At 40.5% G+C, this 21,602-nt stretch overlaps 3 protein-coding genes across 3 annotated transcripts; 1 reads left to right on the top strand and 2 right to left on the bottom strand.

Annotated features, from left to right (window-relative positions):
• Positions 1-762: 762 nt before the first annotated feature.
• On the bottom strand, positions 763-7,097 carry LOC146326768 (uncharacterized). The gene is made up of 5 exons (XM_084719118.1): positions 6,772-7,097; positions 5,317-5,696; positions 3,890-4,017; positions 2,476-2,524; positions 763-2,096 (listed from the first exon to the last, which is right to left on the bottom strand). Exons 2-5 carry the CDS (start codon positions 5,684-5,686, stop codon positions 961-963), a joined length of 1,683 nt encoding a protein of 560 aa, XP_084575244.1. The 5' UTR covers positions 5,687-5,696; positions 6,772-7,097; the 3' UTR covers positions 763-960.
• Positions 7,098-9,877: 2,780 nt separating this feature from the next.
• On the bottom strand, positions 9,878-12,490 carry mif (macrophage migration inhibitory factor). The gene is made up of 3 exons (XM_084719116.1): positions 12,299-12,490; positions 10,334-10,506; positions 9,878-10,190 (listed from the first exon to the last, which is right to left on the bottom strand). The coding sequence occupies exons 1-3, from the start codon at positions 12,398-12,400 to the stop codon at positions 10,124-10,126; spliced, it is 342 nt and encodes a 113-aa protein (XP_084575242.1). The 5' UTR covers positions 12,401-12,490; the 3' UTR covers positions 9,878-10,123.
• Positions 12,491-12,717: 227 nt separating this feature from the next.
• LOC146326766 (uncharacterized) lies at positions 12,718-20,336 on the top strand. Its single transcript, XM_084719115.1, has 5 exons — positions 12,718-12,956; positions 13,425-13,743; positions 15,957-16,237; positions 17,150-17,261; positions 18,865-20,336. The coding sequence occupies exons 2-5, from the start codon at positions 13,434-13,436 to the stop codon at positions 19,881-19,883; spliced, it is 1,722 nt and encodes a 573-aa protein (XP_084575241.1). The 5' UTR covers positions 12,718-12,956; positions 13,425-13,433; the 3' UTR covers positions 19,884-20,336.
• Positions 20,337-21,602: the final 1,266 nt, after the last annotated feature.

Raw genomic sequence — 21,602 nt, 5'->3', positions numbered from 1 at the left:
CTGAGGTAGATATTCTTTTAGTATATATGAAAACGACTGCGACCAATATTTCAGGAAAAGAGCAGGTCTGCTTGAAGTCTGCAATACTGGAATTACTGAACCTTTGCATCATTGTGATTAAGTACCTCAACCTCAAAAGCCAAAAACACACATTTCCATCATGTTTTTTCTATTAATGGTTTCCAAATTCTTGAGTGAATTTACAATTTTTCAATATGTGCCACTACCATAATCTACTCTGGTAGGTTTTATCTATTGCCCACCGCTCTACAAATGATTTTTAACGTTATTAGTAAGCCTATTTAATAATAAATAATATTAATAAATGTCTGGTAAAAACTTAAAACAATCAATTATAATGGTTCAAGATGACTTCTTAATCTTTGTTTTAGAACAAGAATATCTGATGGTGGACTGGACTTCTCTGTGCAAAGAAACTAATGTTCTACCTCTGGGCTCTTACTTCAGATTAATATGAAAGTGTGACGTCACACTACAAAATTCAGTGTTAAAGCCTTGCAGTGTTCAGTCTATGGTTCACCCGTTCTGTAATGATACATCAATTTGGTCAAATTTTTCCAATTAAATATGCATTTTTAATTTGGTATCAAAAACATCTTGCTAACCCCTAATGCCACCTGATTTTTATTGCTGGTTTTACAGCACTGTTTTAATATTTAACAGACAGGGAATACTGATGTGACTTATATAATATTACTTCTAAAAACAGGGGAAAAAACCTAAAGAGCTACTACTACTGTCAATCAGTAGATACATAAATGACAACATCCAGCGTTTCAGTGTCCACAGACAGGTGGCTTACTCGTGGCGCTCCATATGTCTCCTAAGACGCTCTTCAGTGATGAAGCGTTTTCCGCAAACCTTGCAGAAATGATGCCAGTCCTTGTGATGCCTGGACACATGCTTATCAAGCATCATTTGTGAGGGGAATTTCTTCTCTCACTTCTCACACTGGATGGCAGTGTTTCTACACTTTTTTTTGTGCATGTTAAGCTGTCCATGAAAGCGAAACTTTGCAGGACAACGGTTACATTTCAAGGGCTCCTCTCCTGTGTGGATGCGATAGTGGTAAATCAAATTGTATTTGTTTTTCAAGACTTTTTTGCACAATAAGCAGACGTATCCATCAGCACTCCATGTGCCCATCGTTTGCCAGCTTTCACGGGGCTTCTTGTATGGATTGCGTTTTTTGTTGCGGTTGATTGCTTGACTTGTGTTTTCTCTGGGAGAGATCAAATCCTCTCCATTTCCTTCAGTCACCTCTAAAGGCTTGGTCCATACAAGGTCTCCATTTATCTCAATGGAATTCACGTGGTCTTTGTGCATTCTCATCATGTGGTTTGAGAGCGACTGTTTCATGCGGAATTTCTTTGGGCACATACTGCAGTGATAAGACTTTTCACCAGTATGAACATGTACGTGCTCTTTGAGCCTGCTTTGTGAAAAACACTTCCTGTTGCCCTCTGCACAGCTGTAGTTTTTATCCTGCGTGGGTCCACTTTTCTTGATAGATGCTTCACTGTGGTTGCTAGAGGATAGTGTGCTTTCCTTCTTTTTGCTTGGTGTGGCTGGCTTTCTTTCAGTGCTGGAATGATGTTTCCGAAGGTCAGTGGACTGTCCTCTTTTTAACAACAGTTTGTTCAGTTTTGCACAAAATGGTGTGTGGCACCTAAGAGAACTTGGAAAGGGGAATATTTTTCTGCAACCTTGGCACTTCTTGTGCGATCGTACATGCACGCTTAGGCCAAACGGTGTATCAAACACCCTTGCGCAAAACTTGCAGGTGTGCCTTTTTCCAACGGCATTTTCCACGGTTTTCTGTTCTGCTGACTTGCACTCGGTTGCTGCGATTTTTTTTTCTTCTTTTTTCCTCTTCAGTGTATTTTTTTGCTCCTTTCCTGTTAAATTTCTCCTTCCTCTTCTAAGACCTGCAGGTCTTCCTGTTAGGTCAGTATCTTCATGATTTCTGTCTTTGAGTAATGTTTTCATGTCATTTCTTAATTGTGTGTGTCCTCTGTCACGCAATGATGAATTTCTGTCCCGAATGTGTTTCTGCTTCTCTTTTAATGAGGATCCTGTAAAGAACAATGTAAAAAATGAAACTGTGTCCCAGTGAAGAAGGAGACGACAAGAATATAATAAATCAAACGTCAATTATGTATCAAACTGATTTAATTAGATAGACACATCCTGCATTTTCCACTGTGTATTGGTTGTACATTTCTTTACAAGCTAGCCTTACATTAGGACATGATGTAAGACCAGCTATAGACTCTGATAACAACAACAATGGTGGGATGTTGAAGTGAAACTAAGAGAGCTTGTTGACACCATCATTAAATGTGTAAATGAGTGACTCTAAACTTGGTATGAGAAGTCATTAACAAACACAGCAATACTAAATGTAATTTACAGGACAAAATAAGGAATGGCAGAATTCAGAAAGAAACTCACCTCTCTCCGGTTTCCTGCCATGACTTTTCTGCTGGTGGGAGTCAGCGTCCTAAAATACAGATGTCATTGATTATATCTCCACTGATTAACAAAGGAAAGAAAGCAAAATACAACGAAAACAGGTACATGCAAAGCGGTGTCCTCATAAGCAGCAATAAAAAAAAATAACTCTCTGGATGCTCTGAAAAATTCAATCATTTTGCCAATATGTGGCGAAGCATTTCTTTACAATACAGGACAACAGAGGAAAATACTGTACAATGCATCATTAAGGTCAGGGTTTTCCCTGTTTAACTAACTCAAAGATGGGCTGCCTTTGTATTTTGGCTGCTGCCTTTGTTGAAAATTCCATTAAAATCGTAGATCTACAGGCTTTTTATTGACACCACATAGGGGAATAACCCCTTTACAATTTCTGCAAGATCTAGATAATCATGAAGCAAACTAATGTGTGTTTGTAATGAAAGCTAAGTTATGTTACGTTACAGTAAATGGGACCCGGATTCTAACCTCAGTGGCCCTTTTTGAATCATCACACACAAGACGCCTTGTTTGATCCTGTCTCTGCGTTATCAGATGCGACAAGTGCTGCATGAACTCTTTCAGTCACTGGTTCCCCATGTGGGATGATGCACTGATAATCATTGTTTTCCCTTGTTCTGAACCAAATGACCAAACCCCACTACAGGTGTGAAAGCACACTCAGACGATGGTTAGCTCACCTTAGAGTTCTTGCTCTTAACCAGAGCGATTTCACTTTGGGGCCAACATTAAATTACTGTTTGAATGACACAAAACCAGTGTTATTTTCTAATATCTTTGTGCTGATTTGCTAATATTAGTGAAAGAAAATATACTAAATTGGTCTCAAATAGCATATTTATTTTGATTGCTACTGTGTATTTAATTTATTTTATTTGAATTTAAAATAATTGCTTTTTTTTTGTCAAAAGTTTCCATGTCATGTGCCCCAGAGACTCCAAATCAATACCGAATTGTATTACTACACACCTATTTTTATTGGATTTTAGTGCCTCTTCTTTCTTACATTAATATTTTATGGAAAAATCATGATTTTATTTCAATATCAGGCACTGCTCCCTTTTGTTCTTTTTCCTCCAGTTTCTTTGTCCGTCCTCAAGTTGCTCAGCAAAAAGTGAAATCATATATATATATGGCAGTCTAAAGATGTGCACCCAAACTGTGTATAGCTGTGCATATGCCACCTCTGTCTCAAAAAAAAAAAAACAAATCCAGAGAAAATTCTGAATAAAGTGTATTAGACAGCCAATATATAGCAAGTCAGTGTTTCAGCCTTTCTAGCAAACTTTTATACCAGGGGCTCTGTTCTCTGCTGGCTTATGATGCTAAACTATAATGCCGTCACATTCAGATCCCCCCTTCAGTTACCCACCTCCTGGTTGATGACTGGACAGTGCCACAGAGGAATGTACAGCGAGCGCAGTTTTACGCTGGGGCACACGCCATCCTCTTGTTTGGACACAGTCTCACAGCCCAGGGGAGCACACCAGTCATCAGGTACTGCACAAATCCACAGACAAAGATGCAGACATAATAATGATTAATGTTACTGTTAATGATAATGTTACTAGTAACTGTACTTTGAGTGATATTTAATGCCTTGGAAATTGAACTTTCAGAATCAGTTGAATTTTTTTTTCCACAAAAAAAAAAAAAAAAAAAAAAAAAAAAATTGTTGCACCTTGATTACACGCACAATTAACATAGCTTATGCAAAAAACATATGGCAACATCATTGATGTTTTAGGTTTGCCCTCGTAAAACCTGTTGTTTTGTAAATCATATGTATTTAAAGACATAATCTGCAACATTTTCCTATCTATAGACTCAGAATCAAAATCCTGATAAACCATCACTTAAGTGAAAGTGTGTTGTGGCTGTATCTACACAGCCCCTGCCCCCTTGACTATTTTCTTTACTCTGGACTGGGGCTGGGCAATATATCAATACGATATTGTATCTAGATATGACACTAGGTATTCTGATAGATTTTGCATATCATTATATTGTGATATGGCATAAGTATTGTCTTTTCTTGGTTTTAAAGGCTACATACAGTGATGGAATTTTCTTAATTTTGCCTATTTGCCTTTATCCACTTAGTTATTATATCCACATTAGTGATGATCACCTCAGCCACCCCCATCCCTTGGAGTACCCAACATGTTGTCAGTAACAACCTCATGATCAATAACTGTCTCTGGCGTGTAGTCCCCAACCAATAAAGCGTGCATGTTTTGAGGTCAACACTCATAGCTAAGTTATAGTGACCAACAGTTACGTCACATTCTGTATCTCTTTCCTCTGCTGAGAGCTGCAGAAATAGTTCTTTTTTTTCACACACAGATATATACAGGCAGAACAGACTGATTACTTTGGCAGTATTCATACAAAATCCTACGCTGTGCAGTGTGGGCATGTTTACTTGTTCTTTCGAACATAAATTCTGTGAAACAATCAGGAAGTATCATTTTATTTCTCTGATTCAGTGCTTTATTTTCGCTACCAGCACTCGCTCACTTAATTCACAGTCGTATGTCTTTCTGCCCTCTCTGTTGAGCTGGGGAGAATGGGCCAACGTTAAATTATGCATTTGCAAACAATGTTGCCAATTCTACCTTTAAGGATTTGGGTTTTTTTTTTTTTTTACTTTGGTGACTTTTCCAATTTGTTAGTGCCAAAAACCCTATTTACATCTATAATTTACATCTCTAAAAGTACTGACAACATTTAATCATAACTTGTCTTTCACTGCAAAGTAACATATCTTGTTAGGTTATTCACCCGATTTAACCGTACCTACAAAATCAATCTCAGCATCCTCAGCACTTTGTCCAGAGGTGTTCAGAATATCCTCAAGCTCTGTTTGTGTCTCATTCATCTGAGTTTTAGTCTTCTCTGCTCCACTGTCCCCTCCACAGTCCACAGTTTCTCTCTGCGTGATCTCTGTCCTCTGTAAAATAATTTTAAGTTGGGATATCTCTTCTTCTTTCTGTGCCAGCTCACTTCGATGGTCGTGCAGGCTGTTCTCAAAGATCTGCATTATTTCAAGCATAGCCCTCCTCAGGACAGAGTCCATGGCTGTAGTCAGCTGGGCCCTAAATTCCCTTGTCAGACAGTCAGACATCTTTGAAGATGGCTGGCAGTGACTTATAGATGTCCTTGACATCACTTACCCCCTGTTCAGAGAGACAAGACATCAGGTTAGGGTCATGTGCAAAACAGCACCATCAAGAGCTGCTATGTATTCATTAAATATAAGGTTCCTGTGCTTTTTCCAAAGTCAAGCACTTCTCAAGCATTTTCAAGGTGCATTTTGAAGGTTTTCAAGCACCTTACAGCTGTGGTATGTGACATAATTATATGCTGAAAATGATTAGGTCCCACTTAATTTTTTCATTATGTTAAATCAGATGTTCAAATTTATGCTTCATGATTGAAACATCAAAGACTGAATGAACACTCTTAACTGTGGCAAGCAAGGCTCAAGCGAAGTCATCTTATTTTTGTGCAAAAAGCAAAAGAATTAGGCGCTATCTGACTTCTTTTATTTATCTTAAAAGCAAATTATTCAAAGAATTATTGTTTTTGAAAGTATTGCAATTTTCAAGCAGTTTCAAGCACTTTATCTAAAATCCAAGCACATTTCAAACCTTGAAAACATAACATTAAAACTGAAGCATTTTCAAGGATTTCCAGTACGAACCCTGAAAATGTGAGGGACGTTCAGCTTTCACATTAGCCCACCCAGCTGCCTCATAGTCTTTAAATGTGCAGATGTTTCAATTAAAAGAATTTTAATTCATTTCAAATCATCAGTCACAATAACAGACACTGTAATCTTTGCATATAGACAACCCCATGTCCAGCCTTAGTGAGGACTATCAGGAACTAACGTTAGCATGCCATGTTACAGTTTATATGCAGTTAACCAGCAAGACCTGGGATGACCTGACCAGGTGATGTTGGTTCACTGGTTAAGAACTCAGACAATAAATTTAAAGCCATCACATATTTTTCTGAACCACATCATAATTGGCTAACTAGTTAATCATAGCGGGGTTCATGACTAGCTAGTTCGGTAAATGGTCTCTTTCGATAGAAGAACAGCAGACAAGAAATTCGGCTTTTGTTACGAACAAACGACGTTATTCATTTCAAACTTAAGAAACTTAAGATAACAGAAACTGCAAACGTAAGTTTGAAGCTTACTATCTAAGTAAGCTAGAGCTAGCTACATGTCGGGTAACTGACCGGTCTGCACGCGGAGACCTCCGGTTAATACTTCCACACTTCGTCTGGAACACCGAAACTTTCAGTAAACGACTCTCCCACACCCGACATCTAAATATAAATTTAGCTGCATTTCTTTCTTGTTAGCTAAACTAGCTATCGTGTAACAGTTAACAACCACACTACTGTGTATCCACCATTTTCACACAACTTTCTAGAGACGGTTTGGATTGGAGGGGGCGGGAATCTTACGCCGTCGCTACGTCATCTTCCGCTCTACTGCAAGAACATGCCATAGGTTGGCCTGCGTATATTTGTTTCATCGCGAAATATTTCAAAACCACGAAGAGGTAAAAGTAAAACTAAAACATGGCTGTCCAAGAGCATCTGTATTAATAGATGGGATATTTTTCTTTACGCGCATGCGCTCCCCGTTTCCTACTACACAGACGAGTGGTTACCGTAGCAACCAGCACTAGAGACTAGCCATACATGAGAGTTACCCTACGCAGTGACTGTTGGATTTTAACTACACAAAATAAAAGAATAAATTTGGGCGAACCTGGATCTTCGTAACTGTGTGTGGGCTCAGTTGTATTTTTCTATGTCGAGCCATTGGTGTGGTGGCTAAATATGTGATATGAGAGCAGTTCAGACCCCACCACAATTGACAATAACGTTTTTTGCTGCCAGGAATGTGAAAATCAAACACATAATCGATTCAACAATGGGGAAAATGAATCAACAGAGGGTACAAAACATTGATAGTGATACAAACACAAAATGAAGTGATGTTATCCGTACACAGAATTATGTTGCCACAAGTGCCCATAACTTCCAGAAGTATAAATTTGAGAGACATTTTTTTATTATCCCCAATTTATCATACTGTAAAAGGAAGAAGGTATTCAAAATCACTGTGACTTTAAAAATTCAGAATTATGAGGAGCACATGAAAGTCCTGCTGTGACAGCTAGACCAAGATTTTGCTCCAAATAAACTTGTGGTAAATAATCCCTACTAAAAAGGGATACCCATAGTATTTTTTCTTTTATTACTGTGTCATTCATATACCATGGTAATTTTGACAGTACCTTGGTACATATATCATGGGCGATATGTACCACTGTATATTCAACATTAACAAACTTTCTGCTGTCCTTTAGCTGTGATAATTTACTACTCTTCCTTAGATACATTTATAGTAAAAGTTAAAAGTTAGAAAAACTAAAAAAATGTTTTTCAAAATTTGGTCACAGTTAACTGTGAACCTGATTTGTTACTATTATGTTGCCTTAAAATTAAATGGTTTATTCTATAATTTTTAAATACCACATTTTGGGGTTTCTAAAATTCAAATATTTAAATTTATCTAAAGAAGAAAAGTAAATTATCTCAACAAAAGATCAGTAGTTGGTAAAACTTTTTCAAAACTGAAGAATTTGAATTGGGCTCAAAACTGATGTACTATGTATGTAGCATGTTTGCTTGAAATTTTGAGCTGTCTCAACTTTTTCATAGACCTACAACAATGAAACATGAAAAAAAAATATCTAAAAAAAATATAATAATAGGAATATTCAATAAAATACATAACACAAAAGACACAAGGATACGTGTCTTTTATAAAGTGATGTCTATTTTTACTGTATTTGTCAAGGTAACTGAAAAGATTAATTCTGACCTCCCCTCAGATAGCAAGAAGTCAGTTATGCAAAACCAGTTCGAGTATGAAAATGAACACTCTGTCAATGAATACCAGGCAAACAATAGTTTAACGTCAACACCAAATATGTTGTTGGTCAGCACACACTGGGCTCATTGTGGCCAAACAAACCGCGACTCAGTTGGGACAGACAGATGTCATCTCAGCCATAGTTTCTCAAAGTGTGGCTGGTGGTCCAGCGGCACCCCTCAGAAACAATTTTGTGCAGACATAGGATGTGACATGAAATGCTGCCATGACATACAGTGCTGTTAATGTTTGATTATTAATATGCCTACTGCAAATCGAACACACCCATTATCTGTTTTATTTGTTGTAGCTGTGTTGTTGTTAATATCACTAATGCGAGCTTGGCAAGTCTCAAGCAAGTCCCAAGTCACTATGGTGAGAATCAAGCAACTCAAAACCCTGCTATAAGTCATGCACGTCAAGTCATTGCTCAGGTCAAGCAAGTCACAAGTCAAGTCGTACAAAATGCTGATGATCTACCTCAGCTTTAAAAGGACAATAGAGCTGCAACAATTTAGGAATCAATAATCAATTATTTTATTAATAGGGGTGAACTTGTGGCTCCATTGGTGGAGCGTTCGTGCCACGTGCTGGGACTGTGCCCCCCCCCATCTTGCAGCCTTTTGCTGCATGCCATTCACCCACTCTCTCTCTTCTTTCCCTGTCATATCTTATATCACACCTTATCATAAAAAATAATAAGAATCAACAACTATTTTGAGAATTGGTTTGAGTAATTTTTTAAGTCAAAATTCTTTGAACATCTTTGGGTTGTGGTCAAAACAACCCATTTGAGGATATCATCTTGAGCTTTGGGAAATATATTTTTTTTTTGCAATTTTCAGACATTTCATGGGCCAAATTACTGTCAATTGAGAAAATAACTGACAGATTAATCAGCAATGAAAATAATCAGCAAGTCTGACTTAAGTCACAAGTTTAACTCACAAGACTGGTCTGGTGTTAATTTGCACTACTATTCAAAATAATGGGCCTTCACTGTGTGTAAGAATGTGACACCAGCTCTGATAGAGGCAGCTGGAATTTATTAATCCAATACCATTAGCTAAGCAGCCCATTAACATAATATTCTGTTTTTGTATGACTACCATTGACAATAATATATCACAAAAACCTTTACCTAGTTCACTTATGACTGCTCATGATGTTTGCTAAAGTTAGAGATGTCACTTGACAGCTTGGCAGTTTAATGTGGAAGTGAGATGGAAAAGCCATGGAAAAAAAATGTATGGTTAAGGAAAAAAAAGGAGGTCTCAGGAAAAATGGATCAACTCTTTCTTCATCGGACATCAGAGGAGAGATAAAGTGAGCTGACTTATATGAAAGGGGTTTATGCGTTTTCAGGTTCAAATCAAGGAAAACACAGATTCATTTGTGATCAGTAGGGTTTGCTTTAATCAAAATGGACGAGTGCAAAGCTAAAGGGTCCTGCTAAGTGCTTTTAAGATAATCCTGCATTACATTAGCTGGTCTACAGCTAGTCAGTTACCAGCTACTTCTTCATTTTGTTAGTTTCAACTATGCTTGTACATGTAGGAAGATAGTGGAATGATCTCTCTGGAAATGGAAGTAGCGTGATTTCTCTTTTTTTTTTCTTTCTGTGTGTTGACCTCCATCTCAGCCAAAGGTGGAGTTGTTCCAGCCCACGTTGGCTGCGTTCATGTCTACAAAGGAAATATAAATCCTGAAATAGACATGGAGAGAAATAGGTTAATAAGATTGGACCTTAACTGTGAGCGAGGTACACGGATATCTGAGTCTGTGTGTTACTGTCACTATGTTTCCTTCACTTACAAAATTATTTGCAGTGAATGCACTGGTTGCTACCTGTTAGGAGAGATGCCCAGGTGTTTGTTGAGCAGTCCGCACAAAAGTTTAGAGTATTGTTTGTTTTCAGCATCGCTGATCTTGCCGATACTGGTGAGGGAGCAGTGTGCGCAGGGGTCCGTCTTTCCACCAAACAACATCATCTGGCCAGCATTGACATGCACAGCAATGTACTGCAAGACAAAGACACAAAACTGATGTCAGTCTACACCGGATGGATCAGTCATGACTGCTATTGGCCCTCTTGAGCCCAAATGTGACTGTGCAGTTTCTGTATTATAAAGGCAGACACATAATAAATACAGACTGCAGTGAAGGTTGTAATGAGGACTTTTCAAACAGTTAATTATCATAAATCCCTTACTGCAGTCCCAATTTTTCACCATAATATACCCGAGAAATTATCTAATTACTTTAGGATTTTTTTTTTCTAGTTATAATCATTAATTTGGCTATTTCATAGTACAATTTCCATAAATAATAGTAATATAACAATTATTTTCATCATTGATTACTTGTTTGGTTTATAAAATGTCTTGTCAGATTGTGAAAAATGTTGATCATTGTTTCCCAAAGCCCGAGGTAATGTCCTCAAGTGTCTCGTTTTGCCCACAACCCAAAGATATTAAGGTTACTGTCAAAGGGAACTGAAGACACCAGGATATATACACATATAAGAAGCTGAAATTTGACATTGTTTCTTGACGTAAAACAATTAATTGTTTATTGAAATAGCTGGGAATTAATTTAGTAGTTGACAACTATTTGATTAATTCATTAATCACTGCAGCTCAATTCGAAATTCTGGTTAATATAATTCTGAAGGAGAATACTAAATCCCTTTAATATATTGTAATAGAACCAGAGAGAGAGATAGCGGTTGGACCATATTGGTCTAGCACAGCTAGATCTGTCTTAATTAGTTTTAGCATATATGTTACATGTTACAGAACATAATGCAGTTTATTTACTTTTAAAGGCAGGATGTTATGTGTATTTGATCCTTTTTTCTTAATTCAAGTTGTTCTATTTGTTTTTTTTTATTATTACTTTATAGTTGTTAATGATTTATATTCAATTATTAAAAATACCAGTGGATGTTTACTGTTTCAGTGTTGTGATGTCATTTTAGATTTTTTTTTTTTATATAAAGTCAGAAAATTGGTTGATATATCTATCAGATTGTTTTACTCCCTAATCTCAAAATCGGGGTTTTTGGGGCCACTGCCCCAAAATCTAGTCATGCCCTATTATATAGTCAGTCAGATTCTAATAAACAATATATTTCATCTTAACATTTCTAGCCTAAAAAGACTCAGATGTAAAGATATTTAGCCAAGAAAATATTAGAAGCAATCTTCAAAACCTACCATAGTATTAAATAATGTAAATTGCTTCACAGACACAATAACCTTAGATTTAGCTACGCCTCACTAAATGGAAACCCATATTTATAAATGTGGTGTGCAGTCCATACGCTTATTAAACCTAGGCCTAACAATGTCATGAACTGTGGACGGACATGAAATATTAAGCATCAGTCTGCATGATCATTTGCTTTTAACCTGATCAATCATTAACCAGTCATGCGTCATGTTTGCATAGTTGCACAACAAGCTCTCCTTATTTTATTTATTTATTTATTTATTTTGGTGGGGGAGCTTTTCCTTATTTTTTCGAGGGTCTATAGCACAGGGGGTGTCGCACACTACACACTGTAAAGCCCCCAAGGGAAAATTATTATTTTTCATATTGGACTATACAAACAAAATCTGACATGGCTAAACTTACTCAGACAAGCATGTAATCTTTACCTTAAATACAATTAAATGGAAATAAGGCTTCAGGTGCTGGTCGCACTGCACTCAGCAGAGATAGGTACATCTATCATGCTCATCGATATAGTGCAGAATGAACACAGTGGTGATTATAAATCCTGCAGGAATGACCTTTCCCCTGGCCTACCATTTCAGGTTTGCCCATGGCTTTGGCCAGCTGCTCCGAAGCCTCCGACAGCAGAGCCGGGTCTACGTTGGCCACATTGGTGTTGACCACGAAAATCGGCATGATGAAATCTTATCAGTGCTCTCTTTCACTCGTCCACAAGCTGTAGGTGCCTTGACTGCCACTCAGCCCACTGACGGAAGGAAAGACGACTCCTCTTCCTCTCTTATACAGTGTCCAATCACGTGGCAAAGTAACTACAGCGCCCCCATCCATCCAGGAAGACACACACGCTAAACGAAACACCAACCAAGCAAGTATTTCGTGTTATTATTTCCTTATTTTCTTAGAAAAGAAAAAACGATAACCACCACTGTAGTTGATATCACATTAAGTACAAAAGTGATCTTGAGTTTTTGGTTTTTATAGGGTGCGGCTGCTTTGGAGTGTAGTAGGGTAATTACGGTACTGAGCATGCGCAGTGTTCTCAAGCATCATTAAGCAGTGCTGAAGGAGGCGAGAAGGAAAACAGAGAGGGCAGAAGTTGGATGGCGCTTTCCTTTGTCGCCGTGTCTCAGTGCCTATGAACACCGAGCGAGCTCATCCGCCATCCGTGAAATCACACCGACTACAGCCGTTTCGCGTCTGCGTTATTCCCCCGGATTTCGCCTAACAAACGGTGCGTATACAAAGCTAAATTAGCCAGGCTGCTGCTAGCACGACCACTTTCCAGCGCTACGGAGGGGCTGCTGCTCCTCTTCTACTTCAATATCATTTCATGTCGATCAGTATTGTAAGTTGTTACAACAGGATAATCTGATACAAGGTGTGTATTTGGGAGTAAACTACATTGTGGCTGTTGTACCTCCTCAATAAACTGGGAGTATAGTGTTTAATTAAACGATAACAGAAGTGGAATAATCATAACGTTAATGTCTGGATCCACTATAAGGATTTTGTAGCGTCTAGCTTGTAGCGACAAATAAAGTAAATTTTTGTGACTGACATTAGTGATATGGAGAGGATATATAAGGTCGATATAGACAGTGTATAGCTGGCGATATCAGTGGTAAAGCAGTGTTATATGTCACTCATGATCATGACATGTTGCCTTGGTAACATAAAACTGTTAATGAACCATCATCAGGTCGCCAAGATGATGGAGGAGTCGGTGTCCACGTTTGAGACGCATCTGACGGCCGTCATGGACAGCCTGATCCGAGCTTCGGTCTGCGAGATCACCAAACTCTTCCAGGAGACGGTGAACGACTACCTGGTGGAGCTGTCCCTCAACAGGAGGGAGAACGAGGCTCTCAAACTGCGGCTGAGGCTCACGGAGAACAAGCTGAGGACCGAGCGCAAGTACGGAATGGGCTGGGCGGCTAACCGCCGCAACGCCGGGCTGGCGGCGGCCGCGGAGGAGGCAGCACCGGGGGGGCGGCAGAAACGAAAAGTTGACATGGCCCGTGAGTATTTCTTATCAGTTGAGGATCCCAAGTAGGATTCTTACATCACCTTTAGTTTATATCATGTATAAAGCTGCCTATACCATTAAATGGCACCTTGCTAAAACATCTTATTTCAGCCATACGGACGCGGTTAGTAGTGTAGTGGAGTGATCAAGTTAAATCAGTTAGTAACCATCGAGAAACTTCTCAAACACCGTCACACACACGCGATAGACAGAGATTTAACACTGCTATGACTCTGTATTTAATTCGGCATGTATCTGATTCACCAACCAGCACATATTTTAGTGAGAAATCCAAATTTCTTTAAACCTCTCCCACTAAAAAAAGAGCGCAGGTTTGGTTAGCTGAGGCTGGTGAGGGTGTTGAGGTGACAAAACCTACAATGTAAAGTTTCTACACAAAATCAGTTTATAGATTATATTGATGCCGAATTGACAAGAAGGCTATTGACATATCTTGACATTTACACTGACATTTCCAGAGTTATATGTTGTTACAGACATGTAAGGACTGTTAAAGTATTATATTTCTTAAAGGGAGTTTAGCGTAATGTTATGAGTCAGTGTTTGATTCAGCATGTAAATGATCCACCAACCAGCATGTATTTTAGTGAGAAGCATTCATTTTTGAAACCTCTCATTACCTTGATGATGTCCCAGTAAATTTCACAGCTTTGGTTAGCTGTGGCTGGTGAGGGTGTTCAGGTGATAAAACCTCAAATGTAAAGTTTCTTCAGAAATGTAGGTCATCTTTATTGACAAATGACATCTCCTATGTTGTGTTTCTAGAGTTGTGAGTTTTTGAGGACAGGTTAAGAATTGTTCAAATTGAATTTTTATAAGTGAGTTTGGCATAATATTTTCCTTGGAGAGTGCATAGAGCTTTACTTCAATTCAGGCTGTTAATACGTATATTTGGTAACATTTTGTCACCTCCACAGACACACTGCATAACTGCTAAAGTATGATAAGGTTGTCTGACATTGACTGCTGTAAGTTTTTGGTTTTAAATGCTACTTCAATACACTTTAACAACAAATATGACAAGGACCACAACAGAAAATTGCATATGACCAGTTAATATTCAGCCATTCATATGAAGGCAAATAATGAATAAAGTGGCAACATTTTCATACACTGACCATACACATCCAGACATGTAGTAGGCTTTGACCTAGTCTTGTTTAATGTGAGAATCAGGGTTTTTGCTATGCAGTCAGGGCTTATGTGAAGACGCACTTGTTTTGTTGGAAACCATCTGGCAAGAGCTGATCTCTCCCTCCCTCCTTCCTCTCTCCCTCCTCCCTTCCTCCTCCGCCTCCTCTTCATGTTCTCTCCCTCTGTCCTTCACCTCCCCCTCTCCTCTCTCTCTCTCTCTCTCCGCTGCATTCTGTCCCTCCCACTCCTCTCTGTGCTTTTGCACACACTCGCTCCCTCCCTCCCTCCCCTTCCTGCCGTGCTCCTCTCCCTCCCCCACCTCCTTCTCGTCTCTCTCCAACAACTCCACCTCCTCCCCTTCCCGCTCCTCTCTCCTTCACGCCCTCGCCTCCTTCCTCTACTCCCTGCCCCCATCTCCTCCTCCTCCTTGCTCTCTTCTCTCCTTCATCACGTTGCACACACACTCCTTCCCTCCCCCGCCTCCTCCACTCCACTCCTCTACCGCTCCTCTCCGCCACCACCACCACCACCACCACCATAATTACACACTTCCTCTCCACTTCCACTTCTCCTCTGTCTCTCCCTCTCCTCTTTTTTACATTTTCATCCTCTTCTTTCTCCTTCAAACATGTCCTCCCTCTCCTCCTCCCCCTCCTCCTCGTCCTCCTTCTCTCCCTGGCGGCCCCCACCAACTCCACTTCACCCGCTCTTCTCCTCCCTTTCACATGTTTTTCTCTCCTTCCCGCTCTCTTGCCTGTCCTTCTACGCCCCCTCTCTCCTCACTCGTTCATCATGCTCACTCCTCCTCCCTATTCTCCCTCTGCTCCACTCCCACCCCCCCTCCTCCTCATCTCCCACCTCTCCACCCTCTTCTCTCCTTCATCTCTCTCTCTCTCCTGACCTCCCAATCATCTCCTCCCACTTATCTCTCTCCCCCCTCATATTTCATTCTTCCTGACTCCCCATGCCCTCCCTCTCTCCTGCCCCCCCCCCCACTACTTTCTCCTCCTTCCCTCCCACCCTTCCCTCGTCTTCCTCTCTTCTCCACAGGAGGCAAGTCAAAGAAGGGCCCCGCAGCAGCCTATGGCAAAGGCTGGCCTGGAGGTGTGTGGGAGGAAGGCGGAGGTGGTGGCGGTGTTGCGGGAGGAGGAGGAGGAGGAGGAGGAGGAGGAAGTGGAGGAGCAGGAGGAAGAGGGGGGAAGGAGGCCAGGGAGATGTACCTCATCCAGTTCCCCGGGGATGAAGAGGATGAGGGAGGGATGGCGGAGGATGAGGAAGGGGAGGGCAGCCTCAGCGCTGAGGGGGAGGAGACGGCCAACATCAAAGAGGAGGTGAGGGAGACGGGCTTTCTCAGAGGAGGAGGAGTAGGAGGAGAAAGTGGCACAGCATCTCTGCACTGCTCAGCGGCTTCGTACAGAATGGAAAAAGAAACGCTAAGAGAAAAAGAGAGCGCTAATACAGAGAGATGGAAAGAGTTTTGCTTGTGTTCAGCCATCAAATCGCTGCAGAGATGTAGTGGATAAAGGGAAGGCTATTGATTTGATATTTAGCTTCCAGAGGAGCCCGTCAAGTGGGACTCTTCACATCTCAAGTGCAGCAAGCTTTTAGGTAGAAATACTAGTGGTAGAGGTGAAAAGCTGTTTGCTATTCTACCACATGACCAAGTGGCAGGGCACAGAATCACTCTTCACTTCTCTTCTGTATTTGAATATTCAAATCATGCAGGATGTGTTATTAGAGTCCCAAGTTAAAGGTGCATCATCATATAACATCATATAGCTTTATTTTCAGAGGACTTGAAAATGTGTGACTTGATAGGGCTGCACAATTAATCCAAATGTTATCGAAATTGCAGTACGGCCAAGTGGAATATTTACATCGCAGAGGCTGCAGTTTTTTGATAAAGAAAAAATATGCGGCAAATCAGCATTATAATGAAGCACTGTAGTGCTGCGGAGATGCCCTGGCCTATAAATCTTTGTCTCCAGATGTAAGAAAATAGATTTGTTTGGGTACAGACCCCAATGTCTGTCATATTTTTAACGGTTTGTTTTTTAGAGGAATTGAAAAATGTGATGTAAAAATTATCATTCCAGTTAATCGCGGATGCTATGAAAATCATAACATCTGTCAAAGTAATCGCAATATAATGTGTTGACCATATCCTACAGCCCTAGGTTATTATATATGATAATAATAAGTGCTGCATGTAAGTTAACAAGACATTTTGGTTCTCACTGCAGTTTGCTCAAACAGAGGGCTATCAACCCGCCTCTCTCCGACTAATCAAGGAGGCTTTGAAGATGGACCCACCCAACAAGAACCTCCACTCTGGCTCCAGAGCCCAAAGTGAAGGTAATGAGCTCCAGTCATCCAGTCACATGCCCCTTTCACACATGCACTGCAACTCTGCACTTATCCAGAGGAGGAGCCGTAGGCGTGATCGCAAATGCCCGCATCAGTTGCCATGGACGGAGCCCTGCCAGCTCCCTAGTCCAAAGTCTGAGCGAGCCTCATGTGTGAATAGAGCAGGACATTGTCCTGAGCGAGCGAGTGGGTGTGTTGATGATGTTGCACAGTGTAGGTGCTTTGTTTCTTTTCTGCTTGCTTGTATATCCCTTTCCACTATTTCATTGATTGTTTCATTTTCATACAGACTATGTGCCTATCAATATCAGCCTATACAAGTCTAATTTTTGAACTTAAGTTATGATGCCTTTCTTCCTCATCTGTAATGTGAAAACATCAGGTCATGGACAGAGATAGTAAAAGTATATATCCTGCAGATCCCAGCACAGCATGAAATGTCTCTCCCTCCAGGCGGGCAGACTGGAGTCACAGTACCCTCCATGTGTATCACCCTCCTCTGCTTCCCTCACAGTTGGTTAATTCTGAAACTCAGTTTTACTGATATCACCGCAAAACAGTCATCGTTACAGATGAGTCATTATAGTAATTCCAACACGGGAGAACACATGTAACGCAGACAATCTCCTAATGCGTGCTACATGTGTGAAAGGGCAAATTCAGACAGTTTCCTGACCTGATGCATTGGTGAGGAAATCTTCCCACCAGTTGATAAACTTGTGACAGCACCGGTGTTACTGATTACACTGGACAGTTTTCAAGAAACGGAATATCTGTACCATTAGAGCGTTTTCGTTGATCCTAACATTACCACTTTAAATTTCCGCCTCCTTTGAACAAAACAGATGCGCAGAAAGTTGGTTCATTGTTAAGTTTTGAGTTGTCTATCAAACATCCTCCACACTGACCCCAACAACTGTAGCTGACGTCCACAGATGAGATGAAAGTAATGTTAACTAGAGCTGCAATGAATAATTTTAAATTACTTGGTTGATAATCGATTAATAAATTTGAGTAATTGTTTAAAAAAAAATTAAATTCTCAGATTTAAACTTCTTAAATGTGAATGTTTTTTGGTTGCGTTACTACTCTGTGACAGTAAACTGAATGTCTTTCAGTTGTGAGTAAATAAAGTTATTTTAGGACACAAATTAGCATCAGCTAACTTCTTCATGAAAATGTACTGAACAACAGAATACTCACTTTGATGCCCACACCCCACAACTGTTTGGCAATGCTAAAGCTCTGTATATTTGCCTTTCCAGTGTATTTCAGTCTGTACAACCATATCCAGTTGTCAAGCAACCTAATGTCAGACTGTGATTACTCAATTTTTAAGGTCGCCTACGTTTGTGTTCTGACTCCTGTAACTCTGTACTGAGACTCTGCTGCTGCTGTACAGAGCAGACATTTTAGTTTATAACTGTAGCATCCATCTTCCAACCAAGTATTCATAACACACTTAGACAGTGTGTAATGTCATTATGTATGCCTGAACACAAAAGACAAGTGAAAGACATTGGAAGTCATAACTAACACCAACTCTCACTCTCTCCTCCACATCTCACCTCCTCCCTCTGTCTCTACTTAGGGGACCTGTCAGATCATCCCCCGACTCTTCATCCAGGAGACAGAGAGGAGGAGGACTGGGAGGTGGGCTCAACAGAGCCATCAGAGGGGGGCATGACCATGGACGAGCTCAGGGGTCTGGAGTCCGCACTGAGGGCTGAGAGAGGCCGCGAACAGGCTGCCCTGACAACTTCCCAGCCTGTGAGCCCCGACTCAGAGGTGGTGCGAAGCGGCAAGATTGGCCTGGTGCCCAAGTACATCGGTCTTGATGGAATGGAGCAGGACGGAGAGCTGGAGCCCCCCACCCTCCAGAGGGAGGAGCACATCGGACAGGGCAGGTCGAAGGAAGCTGCGAGGGCCGGAGTGGACATGAGGTTAGGCTGGTCGAAGAAGTTGAGGGAGGGCGACTCTACTGGAAAGGATGCAGTGGAGCTGGGAGAGTCGGAGCACCTGCCCCACCTGTCTGCCCCAGGCAGTGTTGGGGAGAGTGGAGGGGAAGAGGAGGGTGGAGGGGACCTGCTTCACTTCTGCCCACAGTGTGGAGGAGGCTTCACATCAGAGGCAGAGCTGGAGGAACACCCTTGTCCACTAGGTGGCTCTCAGTTACAGAGCAGTGGAGCAGAGGACAGTCTTTTCCCTTGTGCCCACTGTGGCAACACGTTCAGCCACGCCTGGGCACTAAAGAACCACGAGTGTGCCTGTGCCGCCGAGCGGCCACACTGCTGCGAGATCTGTGGGAAGCGCTTCACACACTCGCGGTCACTGGAACGACATCATTTGGTACACACGGGCGAGCGGCCGCACCGGTGCCCTCAGTGTGGACGCACCTTCAGTCGACTGGGCAATTTGGAACGGCACCAGAGGATTCACACAGGCGAACGTCCGTACGGGTGTGAAGCGTGCGGCAAACGGTTCAGTCGTGTGGAGTACTTAAAGAGACACCAGCTCATACACAACAGTGAAAAGGCAACACTTCAGTGCTCCAACTGTGGAAGTGGCTTCAGTGACGTGGAGCAGCTAAAGAACCACCAGTGTTTTTAAGCCTCTCCTTCAAATCTCTGATAGAACTGGACAGAAAAAAAGCAGGTTTTTGTTGAATGTGGTAGAATTTAGGTGATGAATGTGACTGCTAGATGCTTATTTTATTCTCAGTGACATGGAGTTGCCTTTCTTACTCACAAGAAAATAAGTAAATAAAGAAGGCAAATATCCAAAGGTGACAGGAAGTCTGGTGTACATGGCGTTTCTCGACAGGGGAAAGAAAATCAATCTCAGACGTTCAGCCATTTTAATTTGACGTATTCTCATTTGTATGTAGAAGGCTGTACTTATTTATGATCAATGAACTGTACATTTTTGTCTTTTTATCAATAATTCAAAGTTAAAGTTGATGCCCTTGTTTGTTTCTGACAATATAATTGACAGCTTGGTATTTTGTATGTTTGTGTTTTGGTCATATCATGAAGAAATAAATATTTCAATTCATCACAAGAATCTTCAACCATTTCAGTCTCGTTTTATCGGGATATCATCAGGTTATTGATCATGTTACAATATTTAGGTTAAGTTTAGTTTGATATTCCTTATTTTGCTCCTTTCATTGTGTATTTTCCAATGCCAATTTTACAAAAACAGATAGACAGTACACTCTCAAACAAAGTACTAGGCTCCACATACCATGACTGAAAAAAACAACAACTGTTCTTAAATTGAATTTTTGCACAATTTTAAGTCACTGTCTGGAGAGCACCACAGTTTCAAACCAAATACTAAAATAAAAAATCTGCCTTAATGCAGTATGTGCAGATGGAGTTTTCAAATTAAATTTCCATCTATGATCCTCAACATTTGATATTAATATAAACAACTTATGTAGATTTTCAGGTACTAGTCTATTTCTGGCTTATACATGACTAATAACATTTTTAAATCAACTAAATCTTTCAATTTCAACGCGTGATTTGATTGTATTCTCTTAATCATTCTTTCCTGTTACTTACCAAGGTTTAGTATTTGATGAAGAAGGAGTTCAAACAAGCTTCAGCTGACTCACAAGGACTGCAGGCCTGCCCACTGCTCTCAAGAGCGAAATACTCATCACAAGAAAAGACTGAAAGATTGATCCAAAAGATCCACTGGAGCATACGGACTGAGGCAACAAGATTTGTTTTACTATTAAGAGAATAACATTTCTGATCAAGTGGTTGAAATGTTGGATTGGTCTTCCACTCTTTTCCTGTGACAACAGGTGTAGTATTTGACATAAATGTGTTGCCTCACACCATTTCACACACCATACTATCTCTAACTGTCCTTAAATCACACCCAGAACAAAGAATATATGTATCATCTGCAAACAGAAGATACTGTAATATCTTGCACACCTTCACAGATCTCATTAATATATAGAATAAAGAGTTTGGGGCACAAAACTGACACCTGAAGGGGTTCACTGCATTCAGAACCATTCACAAATTATTAACATATTATTTAAATAATAGACAACAATTTATGCAGTTTGCTGATAGTGAATCTGGGTTTATTGACATTCAGATGACATTTATAAAGAGGAAAAATATACATTTTGCAAAATCATATTCATCAGAAATATTTCCAAGAGAACATTTTGATTAAACATTCAGCAATCAAATAGTGAGGGAGGCTCTTCAAAGCTTTCAGTTTGACCAGAAACGAGGAGGGCTGCACTGCACATGACTACTGCACACCCATAAGAACCCTGGGTCTGGTTAAAATCACTTA

Source organism: Lutjanus erythropterus, chromosome 5 (genome assembly GCF_056507025.1).
Source record: "Lutjanus erythropterus isolate fLutEry1 chromosome 5, fLutEry1.hap2, whole genome shotgun sequence".
Taxonomy (NCBI): Eukaryota; Metazoa; Chordata; class Actinopteri; order Lutjaniformes; family Lutjanidae; genus Lutjanus; species Lutjanus erythropterus.
This window is presented reverse-complemented; position numbering and strand designations above follow the sequence as displayed.

Excerpts from the sequence above, each read along its gene's own strand:
- LOC146326768 (XM_084719118.1), bottom strand. The coding sequence starts at position 5,686 with ATGTCAAGGACATCTATAAGTCACTGCCAGCCATCTTCAAAGATGTCT. Across the intron at positions 4,018-5,316 it reads TGCTGAGATTGATTTTGTAG|TACCTGATGACTGGTGTGCT; the intron begins GTACGGTTAAAT and ends GGATTTGTGCAG. Across the intron at positions 2,525-3,889 it reads GTCCAGTCATCAACCAGGAG|GACGCTGACTCCCACCAGCA; the intron begins GTGGGTAACTGA and ends TCTGTATTTTAG.
- mif (XM_084719116.1), bottom strand. The coding sequence starts at position 12,400 with ATGCCGATTTTCGTGGTCAACACCAATGTGGCCAACGTAGACCCGGCT. Across the intron at positions 10,507-12,298 it reads CCATGGGCAAACCTGAAATG|TACATTGCTGTGCATGTCAA; the intron begins GTAGGCCAGGGG and ends TTTGTCTTGCAG. Across the intron at positions 10,191-10,333 it reads CTGGGCATCTCTCCTAACAG|GATTTATATTTCCTTTGTAG; the intron begins GTAGCAACCAGT and ends TGTCTATTTCAG.
- LOC146326766 (XM_084719115.1), top strand. The coding sequence starts at position 13,434 with ATGATGGAGGAGTCGGTGTCCACGTTTGAGACGCATCTGACGGCCGTC. Across the intron at positions 13,744-15,956 it reads ACGAAAAGTTGACATGGCCC|GAGGCAAGTCAAAGAAGGGC; the intron begins GTGAGTATTTCT and ends TCTTCTCCACAG. Across the intron at positions 17,262-18,864 it reads CTCCAGAGCCCAAAGTGAAG|GGGACCTGTCAGATCATCCC; the intron begins GTAATGAGCTCC and ends GTCTCTACTTAG.